Source organism: Cladophialophora carrionii (assembly GCF_000365165.1).
Source record: "Cladophialophora carrionii CBS 160.54 unplaced genomic scaffold supercont1.7, whole genome shotgun sequence".
Lineage (NCBI taxonomy): Eukaryota > Fungi > Ascomycota > Eurotiomycetes > Chaetothyriales > Herpotrichiellaceae > Cladophialophora > Cladophialophora carrionii.
Window position 1 is genome coordinate 1399746 of NW_008481832.1, and position 14427 is coordinate 1414172.

Below are 14427 nucleotides of genomic sequence, written 5' to 3' on the forward strand. Positions count from 1 at the left end.
TGACTGGTTTGTCAACTTCCGCCGCCCGGACAGGGTGACTCGAGTATGGCAACAAGACACCACCCATTGTCGGTGGTGAAGATGAGACTTCTTTCTTCTCACACCCTGAGGTTGATGCCGCCCCCGGACATTGGTCAATGACTCGCTAACAGAGAGCATCGAAATCAAAGGCGATGTCTCGGACGGGAGTGCTGTAAAGCGTCCCGCCGGAGCGATCGCCCGCTTGTGTACGGAGGATGTGTAAGGGTCGATGTCTGTCTTCACGTTAGAGGTCCGAAGTGGACGAGAAATCGATTTACAGAGTTTCCAGTTGCATATCGACGCAGACCACTACTATATGATGAGGAGGACCAAAAAAAAATAAAAAATGAAATGTCGTCTCTGCAAGTCATTTCCCAGGCCACGATTCCGGCACTGCGGGACTGGGCCAAGGCAAATTCAACGCACGGCAAGCTGGCCACAGTGTCGACCTCACGAAGGTGTTTGTGATGGCCTGCAAGGTCAAGCTAAGAGAAGCTGGGATGATGAGACAGCGGGCACCACTATCGTGATTCGGCTTGTCGGGCTAACGCAGCAGATCGGGGTACGAGTACCCTCGTCCGCTTCATGCTATACAGTAGTCAGGAGGATCATGACAGAGTCAGAGGTATGAAGATGTTTAGGATTCAGTGATGCGAGAGAGACTGGTCACCTTATAATCACGTGACTAACACGTGGTATCATGGGCTGGCCTGGAGCATGCTGTATCTTTTGCTAACAGATCATAAGAGGCATAAGAGGGTCAAGCGAAGTCTCCATATTCGAAGATAAATCAAGGCGTACATACATTGATCGACTTTTTGTACTCTGCGTATTTGAGCACCGAGTCCCCACATCCTTCGCAGACGCCTTCTGTGACCGTCTACAACTCTTGCAACGCCGCCTTCTTCCTCATTTCAGGCCATGATATCATTATCTCGTCTCCAGACACAGGCACTGGCTGTCTCCCTTAACTTTTCCGAATCCGGGGTATCATGACATTTCCACCACCATGGTCTTCCGTCTGCGTACAAGGTATCATCTCCTTTACAGTTTTCATCCCGAGCGTTCCACCACAAGTTGAAGCAAAAACATGTCCAGCCCAATATTCAAGCAACCTCGCTTTACACAGACCAGCACCTTTACTCGTGAAAATCAAAGTCATCGTCCACCGGAATGGTGATGCCGCGGTACGTCTCAGGCAGTTCCAGACAATCGGCCGCCCCGATGGACCCACTGTGGCTGCCAGCGGTGCTGAACAGGAAGTCGTCGCCGCTGGTCAAAGATTCCTCGGAAAAGCTAAGCAGGCTTTTGGGCACGGGTGCTTTCGTGGGAAGATCCATGCCCGAAAGTTGCCACGTGTCTGGCGCCCATTCGTTGCTGGGGACTTGGTACAGTGTCTGGCCACTGGTCGACATCTCCGGGAAGACTGCTACGCTGTTGGGGTCGAGTCCGTCGAGAAAGTGCTCCCAGCCGGAATTGTCGGCCATCGTCGGAGTCGTGTCCTGCTTTCTGGGAGGCAGCATCGTGCTCGAGGACGCCCTTGTTTGCGAATCACCGAAGTCATCTCCCATTGTGAAGTAGTCCAGATTAATAGTGGGCGTTCCCAGGGGATTGGGGGCGTGGACTTGACGCGGAGAAGGTGTACTCATCTGCATCATTACCGGCGCCGACCGAGTGGATGATAGGCTAACGCTGCTACCGGCTCGATGTACCTGAGGAACAGAGGTAGGTCCGGTCTGGGGCACAGTGGCCCGTCGAGGAACGTCCTCAGCCTTGCCTTTGCTGCTGCTGAACGAGGACCATCTCGAGGCGATGGCTTGCAGTTGCTTCCTCGCCGACTTCGACTTCGAATCGACAGGAGCAGGCATCGTGGGGGTCACTTTCGGTGTTGGCACGCTTGCCGGTTCAGTCGTGCTTGGCACCAAGGCAGGTCTCGCCTCGCCTGGGATGAAGCAGGCGACGACTTGCTGAAATTCCGTAGCGATCACAACGTTCTCCGTGTGCAGCATGCCAACCGCCATGGTCAGGGACTTATGGTTGTCTTTCACGAGCTTACTGTCATCTTCCAAGTCCAACGTCTGCCAGAGTATCGCTAGCCCCGCGTTCAATAAGAGGTCGGTCTTGCTCAACGGAAAAGTGTAGTGCATGTGGCGCTCTTCCAGCAGATCCAGGATTTGTAGCACGTGCTTGCCGGCAGCTGCGAGAAGGATGCCGGCAGCTGAGGAAGCACTGCCTGAACCGTGGCATAGTAGCGGTCGGTGAACCAGACTCCTCGTGTAGAAGTAAGCCAGCGACTGTGTAACGGTTAGCATGCGACCAGACCAACAAGGGAGTCGACGACATACCAACAACGGGGATCTGCAGCTGATCAGGTTCGTGGCAGGTTTGTCGTTACAAAAGCGCAAGCGTAGGTGGTCAGGAAGTTCCTCTGACCACTGATCGAGCTCATCAGAGAGCGCGTGCAGCTTGGTCAAGGATAGTTGATAGCTGGCCTTCGCAGGATATAGGGTGTCTAGCGCTTTGGAGAGGATCCTCGACACGCGGAAGAGAGCTAGAGCACTCGAGATCTTCGTAAGTTCACCGGGAAGGGTGGGTGAGAAGCCTTGAGTGCTGAGGTTCTCATCATCGACATCGGCCGGGTAGTCGGTCGTGATATCGCTATCTCGGAGGAGGACAGGAGTGCCCGTAGCAGCGGAGGTGAATCTGATTTGATGTCAGTCATGCAGTCCTCGAGCAGAAAGCGTATGCCACAATCACGGTTGGGAGAGCCTTACTTATCGAGGACGTATTGGCACCAGAAGACCTTCTTCTTCGACTCGGCCTCAAGCGGCGACAAGCTGTGGTATTTGTGGCCTTGATGAAGGCCAAGTTCGTGGCACATGGTGATGGCAATACCGCGGTGTCGCGCAAGATGAGTGTAGTCGGCACGCAGGATGTAGCAGATTTGAGCCAAGATATGGCATTGCAATGTCGCAAGGGCGGCGTTGGATGAGGTCGAGTAGAGGGCTTTGCGCCATTGGGTCTCGTATGAGGGGGTGCTGGTCTTCGGTGTGGAGATATTGGACAATGCCGAGATCTCAAAGATGAGGAACAACTGCGCATATGCTTGCTTGTTGTCCTGCCAGTGTCCTGATTCGGGGTTCGCGAGATACTGCTCATAGACGTGCAGGAAAGTTGGGCGGTGGAGCACCGGCATCAAAGGTTGCCATTCCTGGAAGAACAGGTCTGTGCTAGTCAGTAAAACGGGACGGGAAAGGCGAGACCCATGTGTCAAAGCTCACTGATATATTGATCCGACAGGATTCTGGGCGGCACCTTCGGGCCCTGAGTAAAGGTGCGACGGGTCGGCTGAACGGCCTTTTGCAGGCCTGATAACGAAACACCAGTCGTTTGCCGGCCAGCTTCTTGGACTTTCTGATCAAAAGCTTCAATGAAGGATAGTGTGGTGGAGGAACCAGTTGAGGAGACCTTGGGTTGGACCGGCGCTGGGATCTCAACATGCAATACCTCTTCTCTTGCAGATTCGACCTCCTCCTTGACCTGTACAGCCTGCGACGGCGATAGGGAGGACGAACATTTGCGAGAGGGAGGAGAGAAGCTATGAATGCGGGAGAGCATGTCAATCTTCTCGTCCTTCTCGTCCAGCAAATCCTTCAGCTCTCGTACTTCGGCTTCGAGCCCACGGACGCGGTCCTCCAGTGACTCTGTGTAACCTCGGGGAAATGCCCTCCGACTCAGCTTGTCACTCGTCTTGCACTCAAAGCCGACATTGGCACACTGGGTACAGCATGGTCGGACTCCATCACAGCGGATCTTCTTACTTCGACACCGGTCGCATGCCTGTGCAATCCGGCTCGCCGCGCTACTCCCCACCCTAATCATCTTCATCGGCAGTATACCAGGCATGTTGCCAAGTGTATGTTCGTTGAGGTGTATTTCAGATATGGCACAAGTATACGCAGGTACAATGGAATCGTGGTCCGGTCTAGTGGAGCTTCAGAAGGAATTGTTTAGGAAAGAGTCCAGAACTTCCGGGGAAGTGTGAACAGATGCAGGAGATGGCAGGGCTTATGACAACATGCCACTCTCGAGACAGGCCAGAGATCCCTCGAGGAGATCAGGGCGATGCGGATATCGATTGGGAAAGAATTGACTGGACGCTGCAGGAGTGGCAGTCGTCGCCAGTGGCCAGGGAGCGGACGCCGAGACTTCGCAGGGGATTATGAACTAAGGATGTGCAGAATAGTCTGCGGTCAAGCGTCGAGCCCGGATTCAGAGGTGGTCTGAATGGCGTTTTGACTTTGCTCGAGTCTTGCTGAAGCGAATTCGGACCAGAAAGTCATGGATCGACTCTGGGGTGAAATCACGGTCAACGGTGCAGTTTGTGGGCCGTCACTCGTAAGGGCGGGGCGGCCTGGGGCCTGGGGACTGAAGCCTGAGGAAAGAACAGCGCGGGGTCCCAGTGGGCTGTTTGTTGAATCCCGAGACCTGCAAGACTCTGCTTAGGGTAGCCTGCTGGGGACTAGTGGGCGGGGCTTAGCCTCTCCGGAGACGCCCAAAGAATGGCACTGTCCGTGATGTCCGGTTGACCATCCAGCCTTCCACCACTCCCAACTGGAGCCGAGTAAGCTGAGCGCTCCGACTTGCTGAATCTGCTCAAGCCTTCACTCTTGTGCTTTTCTTCTTCCACCGCCCCCCCGCAAACCTGCACGGCGGTAAATATCCACATCTCGAGCGGCAAATGGAAGAGAGCGAATCGTGTCGTTCCCAGTCGATGTTTTTGACGCAGCCACGCTTCTGCAGCCTTCCTCAGCCAATTGCAGTGTGCCCTCCGTCATTCTTCCCTCCATCCGAGCATTGGCCGCCGAGAAAGGTTGGTCCCCCAAGACGAATGAACGATGACAGCAAGAGTGCTCGAGTATCTCGAAAGTCGAAGTGAATCGAGTGTTGCTACCTTTTTCGCTTAAATGGCCCAGTCGTCACAGTCTGGAGGCGGAACCGCTGGTGTCGCTCATGCAATGCAATACCGACGATCACGAGCCCTAGTACGTACCTAGCACCACCAGCCTGCTTGTTGTCCACTACTCGTGACGACGACGCGCCACCAGCTGAACATCTCCCTTATCGACACGAGTACAGTACCTCAACGGTTTGCGACGCTGCATAGGTTCTGCAAAGAGGTGGGTGAACGAGCGGAACGTCGGGGAATACCGAAACAAGGACAAGGTGACTCTCACATTACGAGAGCCGACTTGACTCGTGAAGGAAGGGAGGGGCAGTGGTTACGAGTAGGGTGTCGACTATCAACTAGCAGGCGAGGCATGCGTCAGCCCACCTGATATGCAGATATGCAGCAATGCTAAATTTGTCCTCTGCATTCCGCTTGTCCCGCCACTTGGTACCCCGGCACGTGCTCAGCTCCGATCTTATCCGCGACGACCTGGGACGCAATTCGAGGAGCTCAGACAAGGCTGTCCCTTGCACTCTGCATCTCATGCTTTGTGGTGTGATTGAACTCGTACTGTGAATGTGTTCTTATGAGAAATCTTCTGGGGCTATTCCGGTGGATTCAGTTGTTGGAGGCTGGCCAATTCCCAGGTAAGTGCGGACGACACTAGATTCAAGGAGATTTGCCTTCTGTACAGCGGTCAGGGACGTATCATGCCAAGTCGCTACGACTTACCTCTGTGTCTAGCATCTCGTAGGCACGAGCAAGAAGCTCGATTTCCAGGGTCCGGAGTCTTCCGATTGTTTGATAGACAGGGACTCTGACTTGATTGCCGACGAGCGTGTTTTGGAAATCACCTTCACTCGTGGCGAGCTTTGTGCCTTGCTGCTCGACCCTTTCCTGAATCATGACTACCGCACGCAGGACGAACACATCTCGGAGACGATCATTCTCCAAGGTTGACTGCAGCGCCGCTGCATTGAGCTCTTCGTCCTTCCATAGAGCCTGCAGCTCCATGTTTCCGTCGAGCGTGCGCTCCACTCGGAAATCCAGACCGTCTTCTTGATTGACGCAGGCCCACCAGACAAACGTGCTTTCCCAATGTACCTGATCTGAGTCATCAACGTAGATGCGGACACCAGGGGCTTCTTGAGCAAATCGGATCTTTGCCACACGCAGTGGATCGTCGGTTGGGATAGACAAACCAAGGAACATCTCCCTTGCGCTGCTCGCGTGCTCCTCCAGAAAACCATATGAGAAAATCATCTCACAAGCGCCTCCGCAGCCATACATTATGGTGATTTCGTCACCTCGTTTGACGGTCCGGTTGTCTCGTGCAACCAACAAGACTGACTGTGTTTCTTCATCAACCTCGAATCTAGCATTGTACCGCTCGTCGGCGGCATGGTTCGCCATGTCCACTACGGGAACCATGCCCAGACCGGCGCCGCGTGGTAGTTCGAGTGCACGAGACCGGTACATGGCATCTGCTAGTTTCCAGTCCTCAACAGACAGACAGCCCGTGCGATCATCCCACCAGATCTTCTGGCACCAAGGAATCTCTGCTGTAAAGGCTTTTAGACTGTCAAATTCGCGTTCGAGGCTGATCAATTTTTGTTCAAGCGCATCCGAGAGCGACGTCCCGGAAAGCAAATCCCTCTCTTCTGATGTGTAAAAGGTGGGAAGCAGAATGTCGTGCGGTAGCATTTTCACATAGTCGGCAAAAGGATTGCTAACGCCCAGGCCATGGCCCTGACAATCAGGGCAGTTGATGGTCATCTGGTAGACAAGGAATAAAAGCACTGCCGTGCGCGGAGTCTGCCATGTAATCGCGATGATCAGTCTATTGTGCAGCACCTACCTGAGAGGAACTTCAGAGCTGCCACCGCCTGCAACCTACCTTGAACAAGGACGGAGCAGCTTCGATCAATCCTTTCAAATGTTGGTCTGCTTTCGCACATTGCTCAACTCGCTCTTTGGACAGGACAAGGTCCAGGGGCACCGCGACGAAGGGCTTCCCTGGCCCATGCTCGGCGTCGGCTTGCAAGCCGCCACCCTTCTCGTTGCCATCCTCACCAACGATGCGGGGCTCGATTGAAGCTTCGAAAAGCCTGACGTCGTTGAAGTGAGCCCACGTCCGCAGGTTCTCCAGCGGCAACGAGGCTTGCCTCATTGTCACGAGGCAGAGCAGGGTGTTCGTCTGTGCGCAGGGTTAGAAAATGATCAAGTCGTCCTTGACGCCTTGCTGACGATCTTTAAGCAGGAAGTGAACGCGTTGTTGCCGTCGGGAAATCTCGGGAATCTATGCCAAGCCGTGATGCTTGGCAATACGGCAGATCATTCGACCCTGCAATGTATGTCGCTGGATTCAAGCTTATTTCGGATTTCACTTTTCCGTTACTGATCGCTCAGAGCCACAGAAGCCATCTCGAAAACGAGGGCTTTGATCGGCACTTCTCTAGCCTGTCTTGGCTGGCTTAGTTCCGAGCGACTGGCGCTGCGATTCTCAAAGGTTGACATCACGGCGTTGTCAAACCAAGTCTAAGACACTGCTGGATCGTTTCTCCATCACAACCAGCAACGGCAGAATGTGGTCTATCTCAGGCTGCCTCTCATTCTGACGTCAGTCAACCTCATTCGTAACTTCCCATACGAGTACGAGTGCCCGTTTATGGTGCTCGTCCACACCCCACGCATCCTAAATGGTCTCATGCATCTGGTCATCCCTCTTCGGGGACTACTTTGAAGACCCGCCTTGCAGGGAGTCGCCAAGATCATGCCTGATGCAAACGGCGGCAAATGTCAGGCCGACTACAGACTAATTGACTGGGCTCAGGCGTCTATCTCATGGCGGAATGATGTCGAGGAGCTTTAAGCCCGTCATGGTCATGCCGCTGGGCCTTTCCGTCACAGATTCCTGCAGGAGCCTTGATCAACACCAGCTCTTCTCCACTTGGCTTTCCCCAGACCTTGGCCATGGGAACTAATAGCACCACATGTCTGGGGTGACTTGGCGTTCGAATCACCTCTTTCGTGGACGAGAGAAGTCCATCTGCAGCTCAAACAAGAAATCCGTCTTTCTCCGCATGCTCGTTTGGGGACCCAAGTCAATTTCACATGCGCGGATCTGCTCAACGGTTTTTGTAAGCGACAGGGTCTGACCAATCCCATTGTCCAAGTTCAATGGATATGAGTTTGAGACCTTGGATGGCGAAGAGGAATCTTTGGGAACAGGAGAGAAGCCAAGAGCTATGAAATCAGGCTTCTGTAGTCGCTTTTCGCGGAAGTATAAGGATGCCTAAGGCGATACACGGTGAGCTGGACTTGAATTCATTGCGTAATACTGACTTCAATAAGAAAATGTCGTCGTCTTCTTCTTCTTCCATCTCTTTGCCCCCCTGCCACCATTGTTGCGGGCAAGGGAAGGCAGATGACGAGAAAAGCTTCACGCCGAGCGGTAAGCGAGGGTGTCATCTCGATCAGAGGGCGATTCGCATATCCAGTAATGCTGAGGACAAGTACGTCAGAGAGGGAAGCTAATGCTGGAGCCAAGCTTCTGCGCGTGGACAGTTCAGAAGTTCAGAAGAGACTCCGACGATGCTACGAAGCAGGTGCTAGGCGGCTGCTGTGTAAGGATTGTCTGGGGTGAGGCTTTCGGCTGGAAGTGCGTACGAGGTATCATGATAGACAGCCTCATCTTATCGAACGCACACCTTTCCAGATATTCGGCCTTGTCGAACTCCTTTGTCGTCAAATTCATGTGCTGTAACTGTATAGTGACTGGTCGGTACTGATTGTAGCAGTGTTGGCTTGTCCGAGGATCTGACAGCCGGCAACCTCTGTCGCGTAGACACATAGTGAAAAACCGGGGCACCATGATCACTGTCAACGTGAGCTTGCGACGACACCCTACCCAGTTATCACCAGTCCGCTACCACCACCCTAGTCCTTTTTCTTAACAGATTTGACTTCTGTCAATGTTGAACCGACAATGGTTAGCAGCCCGAGTCCAAGCGGAAGATACAGCGTTTGGATGACCGCTTCGTTGTAACCGAAAAGCACGTCCTTCAAGCGATCCGGGCCCAGCACTTTGCGCAGGTCAGACAAGCCGTGATCGTCCAGGATTGTTGTGTTGGTGCCAGGAGAGTGCTTGGCAATCTCGACCACCAGTCTGTTCTGGAAGAGAGTCGCAGAGGTCGCAATGAATGCAGACGACCCAAGCCCAGAACCAAGCGCGAGCACGCCCACTGCTAAGGGGATGTCTTTTGGCGATAACACCGTCATTATCGCCGTGACAGGTTGCTGGATGCCAAACTGCGAAGCTCCGTTAGTCCACACCCTCTGCAGCCAAGACCATCGGGAAAAGCTTTATAACAAAGATAGAACTTACGCCGACAGCAACCCCCAGGAAGCCCAACAGTGCCGCGACCTTGACCGGACTGTCGTCCAGATCCAAGGTGGTTAGCAGGCCGGAAGCAATCGGTGCGAAGATGCTGGTAGCAAACAGAAATGCTGGCCAAGTCAGCGAAATCGTCGATTGCAGCTGCGAACTTACGTGTATAATACCCGATCCAGCCTGTGCTCAAAGCAGCCAACAGCGAAGTGACGGCGAGTCCAACAATCATCGGGAGACCTAAGAGACCCGCCCTCGCGGCGCTGTACCCTTGCACACCCTGAAAATAGATGGCGATATAGTACTCGGTGACTGCAAGAATGCCATTGGTGCAACAGGAGAAAACGGCGCTTGCAAGCACGGTCCGATTCTTCATAATACGCGGCGGCAGTATAGCCTTTTCCTGCTGACGATATTGGACATAGCCGAATGCGCCACTCAGGACCGCGAACAGGACAAAAAGTAGAATAACTCGCCAGTCATTCCAGGCGAACTTTGTACCTCCCCAGATCAGTGCGAGCAGCAAACATACTACACAAGGCAGGACGAGGATCGTGCCGACCGGATCCAGACGCCTGAGCTTCTCAGGCAGAGGAAGCTGGAGGTCTGGGTTGGGAAACAAGTCTTTCATCCAGAATAGCGAAATGAGGATGGCAATGACCCCGAGCGGGATATTGATACCATAACAGACTCGCCAGCTGAAGGCATCGATGAGAGCGCCTCCTATGGCGGGTGCACTGACCAAACCAAAGCTTTGAGCAAAACCCATGATGCCGTTCATCATCGGCCTTTTCTCAACTGGAAACGAGCGAGAGATGAAAGTCATGACTCCGATACCTGAAGAAAGCTGTGAGCGCATGATAGTCAAAACCACATCCCGTCTCTACCGTACCCTGACCGCCTGCCCCAAGACCTGGTAACATCAATAGACGTCAGCAGTTGCAGTAGCACTGCATTGGGGGCGGAGGCATAGCAAAGCAGCATACCAGCGACTGCGCGGCCCAGGATGAACACAATCGAGCTGGGAGCAAAGGTACACATCACCGAGCCCAGCTCAAATGTGGCCACGGAGGCGACGTAGACTTTCTTGAGATCGAATAGAGTGTACAGTTTTCCAAAGAAGAAATTTGTCGCGCTCAACACAAGGCCGTACACGGCAGAGTACCAGCCTATATCGGCGACGGTCTTGAACTCATTCGTTAGAGACGGCACGGTAGGAGCAACAATAGTCAGATCCAGCCCGTGCAAGAAACAGACCAACATCATCGCCCCAGCGTTGAGCCATAGCTGCGGCCCGGTAGGATACTGGACCTGTTCATCGTTGGCCTCTTCAACCTGGAGTTGTTCCGTCGGTTGGCCAGCGACGACACTGGTTGTCGACCCAGCGCGCGACTCATTCCTCCGCACCGCTGTGTCAGTCGCGATATCTGCCATGGTGCTTGTTTTGGGCGAAAAGGCTCTTATCAGGGATTCCCAGGTGAGATCCTTTTTTCAATGCCATCTCCAAAAGAAAGCCTTCTTAAGGACGAAACCATACGGAGTAGTGGCGGCAGACACAGTGGTAGCCTGCAGCACCCCGGCATCGTATTATATCAGGCTCCAGGATTCGGCTGTTAGGCGTCTTCCCCGCCATTTAAGCAGCCTCATTAGGTAAAGAAGGACGGGGTGAGTGCGCGGAGCTTTCTCACTAATGACGCAGCTCTCCACGAAAAGTCGCCAATCTCACCGCTTTCTGACTTGTCGATGATTTCATTCTCAGGTACGGAGTACGCACAGTAATTAACCACGATGCCGGTTGTAGCTCGTAGTTCGAGTATCGCAAGCATGGCACTCGAATCACAAGCCTTTCACAGCATCTCTTTTCGCTAATCCACCCAAAGCTAATTAGGACCTCTGATATCGTATCCTCGAAATCACGCCATAGCTTGGGTCCTCGCACGACATTCATAAACACCCAGCGGGTCTCCATCACCGCTTCAACTACCCAATCAGTGACTCCCGTTCGGTCTCGAAGACGATCCGAACGCACGGACGTTATCGAATTCCGTCTCGCGATCTCCCTTTGATGCTTGCCGGAGCTGCAGCGGGAGGCCTCTCGTCAATCTTAGTCGGCGTTGTCGCTGACACTGGTCTGTGCTAGCTCTAATTCATGGCGATGCAAGATCAAAACCGCAATGGCTCTCAACAACCCAGCTCCACTCCATCTGCGCTCCCAACACCCCGCCGGCAGTCAAGCGTTCGTTTCTCGCAGGGGACCAAAACTCATTCTCAATCCCCAATGTCGTCGTACCGGAGGGCCGAAAGCGAGTCGGACGAGTCTACTCCAATTCGAGCAGTAGAGCACCAGACAGAGCGTCGTTACGACACCACCAATGAGAGCAATTCCCAGAGCACGAGAACAACCGCGACTACTGCGTCACAGCCCTCCTCATCGACCCTCGTGAACCCCAACGATGCTCCCCACGAACACGGCGATGAGGAAGAGCACAAGAGAAACCGGGTGACCGAATGGTTCAAGAGCGCATCCGAAAAATATGGTTCAGTCACACTAGAAAACAAAGGCTCGGTAGCTCGCGATCATTTGGCTTTGGAAAGGACCTTTCTGGCTTGGCTGAGGACGAGTCTAGCATTCGCTAGCATTGGCATAGCAGTCACACAACTCTTTCGCCTGAATAGTTCTTTGTCCGGTCAAAGCCAGTCGACGTCGAGTGTCAGCCAGACGATACCTTTGTCGCCGCTCATCGGACAGTCCGTGCCAGCCGAACTTCTACCGTTCCTTCAGCAGGTCGCTGCATCTATGTCGGCTCCAACGAGCCCTCCGACGCTGGGTCCGACGCTCCTCGACCAGATCCTTCTCCTGCCACCGACGGGTCTGTCGCAACACCAAGCCGCGGGCATTGCGGCCTCGAGCGGCGACGGGAGCGCCGAGACTGGTACCAACCCTGAACTCGGCGCTGCGAGGATGCGGCATGTGGGCAAACCACTTGGGGCAACCTTCATCGCAGTCTCTATAGTGATTCTCTTCATTGGGTTTCATCGCTACTTCGAGTCTCAATACTGGATCATACGGGGCAAATTTCCTGCCAGTCGCGGGAGCATCTTCGCAGTCTCATTCATAACAGGCTCGCTCATCATTGCGAGTCTGGTCGTGGTGCTAGCAATAGCATCGACGCCTGTCCAGAATAAAAAGTGACGATTGTCAATTTATTGGGTGGGCCGGCGTTCATCAAGTGACTTTGGGCGGGTACTACCTAGGATTGCCCGCGTCATTGGAAACAACGCGTTTGGCACGGCTGGTCGAGAAATTGTTGCATTTTAGCAACGGTGTTCAGGGTGAACTGAGTGCGGCTTTGGCCATGGGTTGGTCGATCGGCGACTGGTCGTTTGTGTTGGATCACGTCGTTGTAGGAATGTGCTGGCTAGTACACGCTAACTCGTGGGTCAGGACGAAGTACTGTCTGGAATGATATTTTCGGTAATCCTGGAATGAACGACCAGGGAGGACAATCGTCTTGTTTTTGTACCGCCACCGCGGTGATTCTTGTGCAAAACTACCTTGCGATGCCGCCACTTCGAACGACGACTCTGTTCCAGTGAAGGCAATCAAGCCTGCCACCTCAGCTTGGAGTTGAGCTGTCATACATCATTTCGGTCACCGAGGATGATGTCGCAGTCCGCGCTATCCCCCAGAGAGTGGCTTCCACCGACCTGTCTAATATGCTTCAGCAACTCTTTGAGCTCAGAGATGGAGCCTCCCCAACAAGTCTCGTTGCACCGGCTATATTACGTGCGGACAGCTGCTAACCTCACAGGCAGACTTGGGCATACTTTTTCACAGACCACAGCCAGGACATGAAATCGGGTTGACAGCATGAGAAGGCAGAAGACCGAGATGAGCTGCCGATAGCCGGCCAATCGATAAATCCACAGACGTCTCGACGTTCACCATCACGCGAAAAATCATGGGGCCCACATCACGAGAGGCCGAGAGGCATACTCGCGTCGTGGCTACCAAGGTCAGAGCGCAAGGTCGCGGTGTCCACGAGCTTCCTGTCGTCATCAGCGGCGAGGGTCAGAGATGACAGAAGCTTGCGGACGGGTGATGGTGTCAGAACGGGCCAGGCCAGCCAGCCTCGTACTCGTCAAATGTCAGGCGCCCATGAAGCTGTGGCTCGGAAGATTTCTCGGGCTCCTGCACGACATCAGGATCTGCCATGTCTTTGCTTGGCATTCTTTCCCGCTTCAGCCCTCCCAGCTGTAACTCTTCTCTGAACAGCATTTCCGCGCTCGTGTTCGGTAGAGTTCGCGTGACTCATGATGCAACAACACCAGGAAAAGTTAAAGTGCTTGCAGCTGCATCCCAAATTGCAGGGCGAGAAAAGCCTGGAAATGGTGAAACACACACGTAGCCAGGGCGGTCAGTTGGGGCCGATCGCTATCCCGCTAGCGTCGCTTAAGGTGGCGCAATCTGCGGCCGCGGTTGGACGACGTTCGATAAGGTACCGCCAAATCTTACTTAATTTATCTGTTGCAGCCACTAAAAGTTTGCCGAGAGAAACAAGTTGACACAGGCACCGTCGCTTCGACACTCTCCGCTATGACTCTCCCCCACTGGTTCCGGCAGAGGAGTTTGACAGGAAGCCACACGGGAGGTGGTGGCTTGAAGATCGTCATGTTGACAGCCAGGGCGTGTATTTTGATGTCGCGGGTGCTCAAGCGCTATTCGTCTGGACGAGCAACCGCGACTGCGAGAAGTACATGACGACAAGCTGAGTTCGTGAGGTGTGCTGGCATCGGTGCTTCAACCCCTCCACCTCAAGGTCTGAGGGTGGCCGGGGTGCGCACGGCAGCTTCGGTTTGCGTCTGCTGCCAATATGCCAGACGCGTGTTCCAGATCTGTCATCGCGCTGCTGTTGTGCGAGGTAAAATGCGATACTGTGCGCGAGCGATCATCCACTGGAGTTTCAGGGTCGCCCGACTCGTTTGCGGTATTGTTGCAGGGGAGCAAAAACACGTTGATATTCGCTATGTCAGGGGTTGCACAAAGTTCAGCAGCAACCATATC

At 53.9% G+C, this 14427-nt stretch overlaps 4 protein-coding genes across 4 annotated transcripts; 1 reads left to right on the plus strand and 3 right to left on the minus strand.

Moving 5' to 3' along the window:
- Positions 1 to 1160: 1160 nt before the first annotated feature.
- G647_08575 (uncharacterized protein) lies at positions 1161 to 3927 on the minus strand (the record flags this gene model as incomplete). Its single annotated transcript, XM_008732884.1, has 4 exons — positions 1161 to 2315; positions 2367 to 2724; positions 2796 to 3246; positions 3303 to 3927. 4 exons carry the CDS (start codon positions 3925 to 3927, stop codon positions 1161 to 1163), a joined length of 2589 nt encoding a protein of 862 aa, XP_008731106.1.
- Positions 3928 to 5556: 1629 nt separating this feature from the next.
- G647_08576 (uncharacterized protein) lies at positions 5557 to 7142 on the minus strand (the record flags this gene model as incomplete). Its single annotated transcript, XM_008732885.1, has 3 exons — positions 5557 to 5658; positions 5705 to 6787; positions 6870 to 7142. 3 exons carry the CDS (start codon positions 7140 to 7142, stop codon positions 5557 to 5559), a joined length of 1458 nt encoding a protein of 485 aa, XP_008731107.1.
- Positions 7143 to 8911: 1769 nt separating this feature from the next.
- G647_08577 (uncharacterized protein) lies at positions 8912 to 10796 on the minus strand (the record flags this gene model as incomplete). Its single annotated transcript, XM_008732886.1, has 5 exons — positions 8912 to 9283; positions 9360 to 9481; positions 9525 to 10199; positions 10255 to 10275; positions 10349 to 10796. The coding sequence occupies 5 exons, from the start codon at positions 10794 to 10796 to the stop codon at positions 8912 to 8914; spliced, it is 1638 nt and encodes a 545-aa protein (XP_008731108.1).
- Positions 10797 to 11640: 844 nt separating this feature from the next.
- On the plus strand, positions 11641 to 12555 carry G647_08578 (uncharacterized protein; the record flags this gene model as incomplete). The annotated part of the gene is made up of 1 exon (XM_008732887.1): positions 11641 to 12555. One exon carries the CDS (start codon positions 11641 to 11643, stop codon positions 12553 to 12555), a length of 915 nt encoding a protein of 304 aa, XP_008731109.1.
- Positions 12556 to 14427: the final 1872 nt, after the last annotated feature.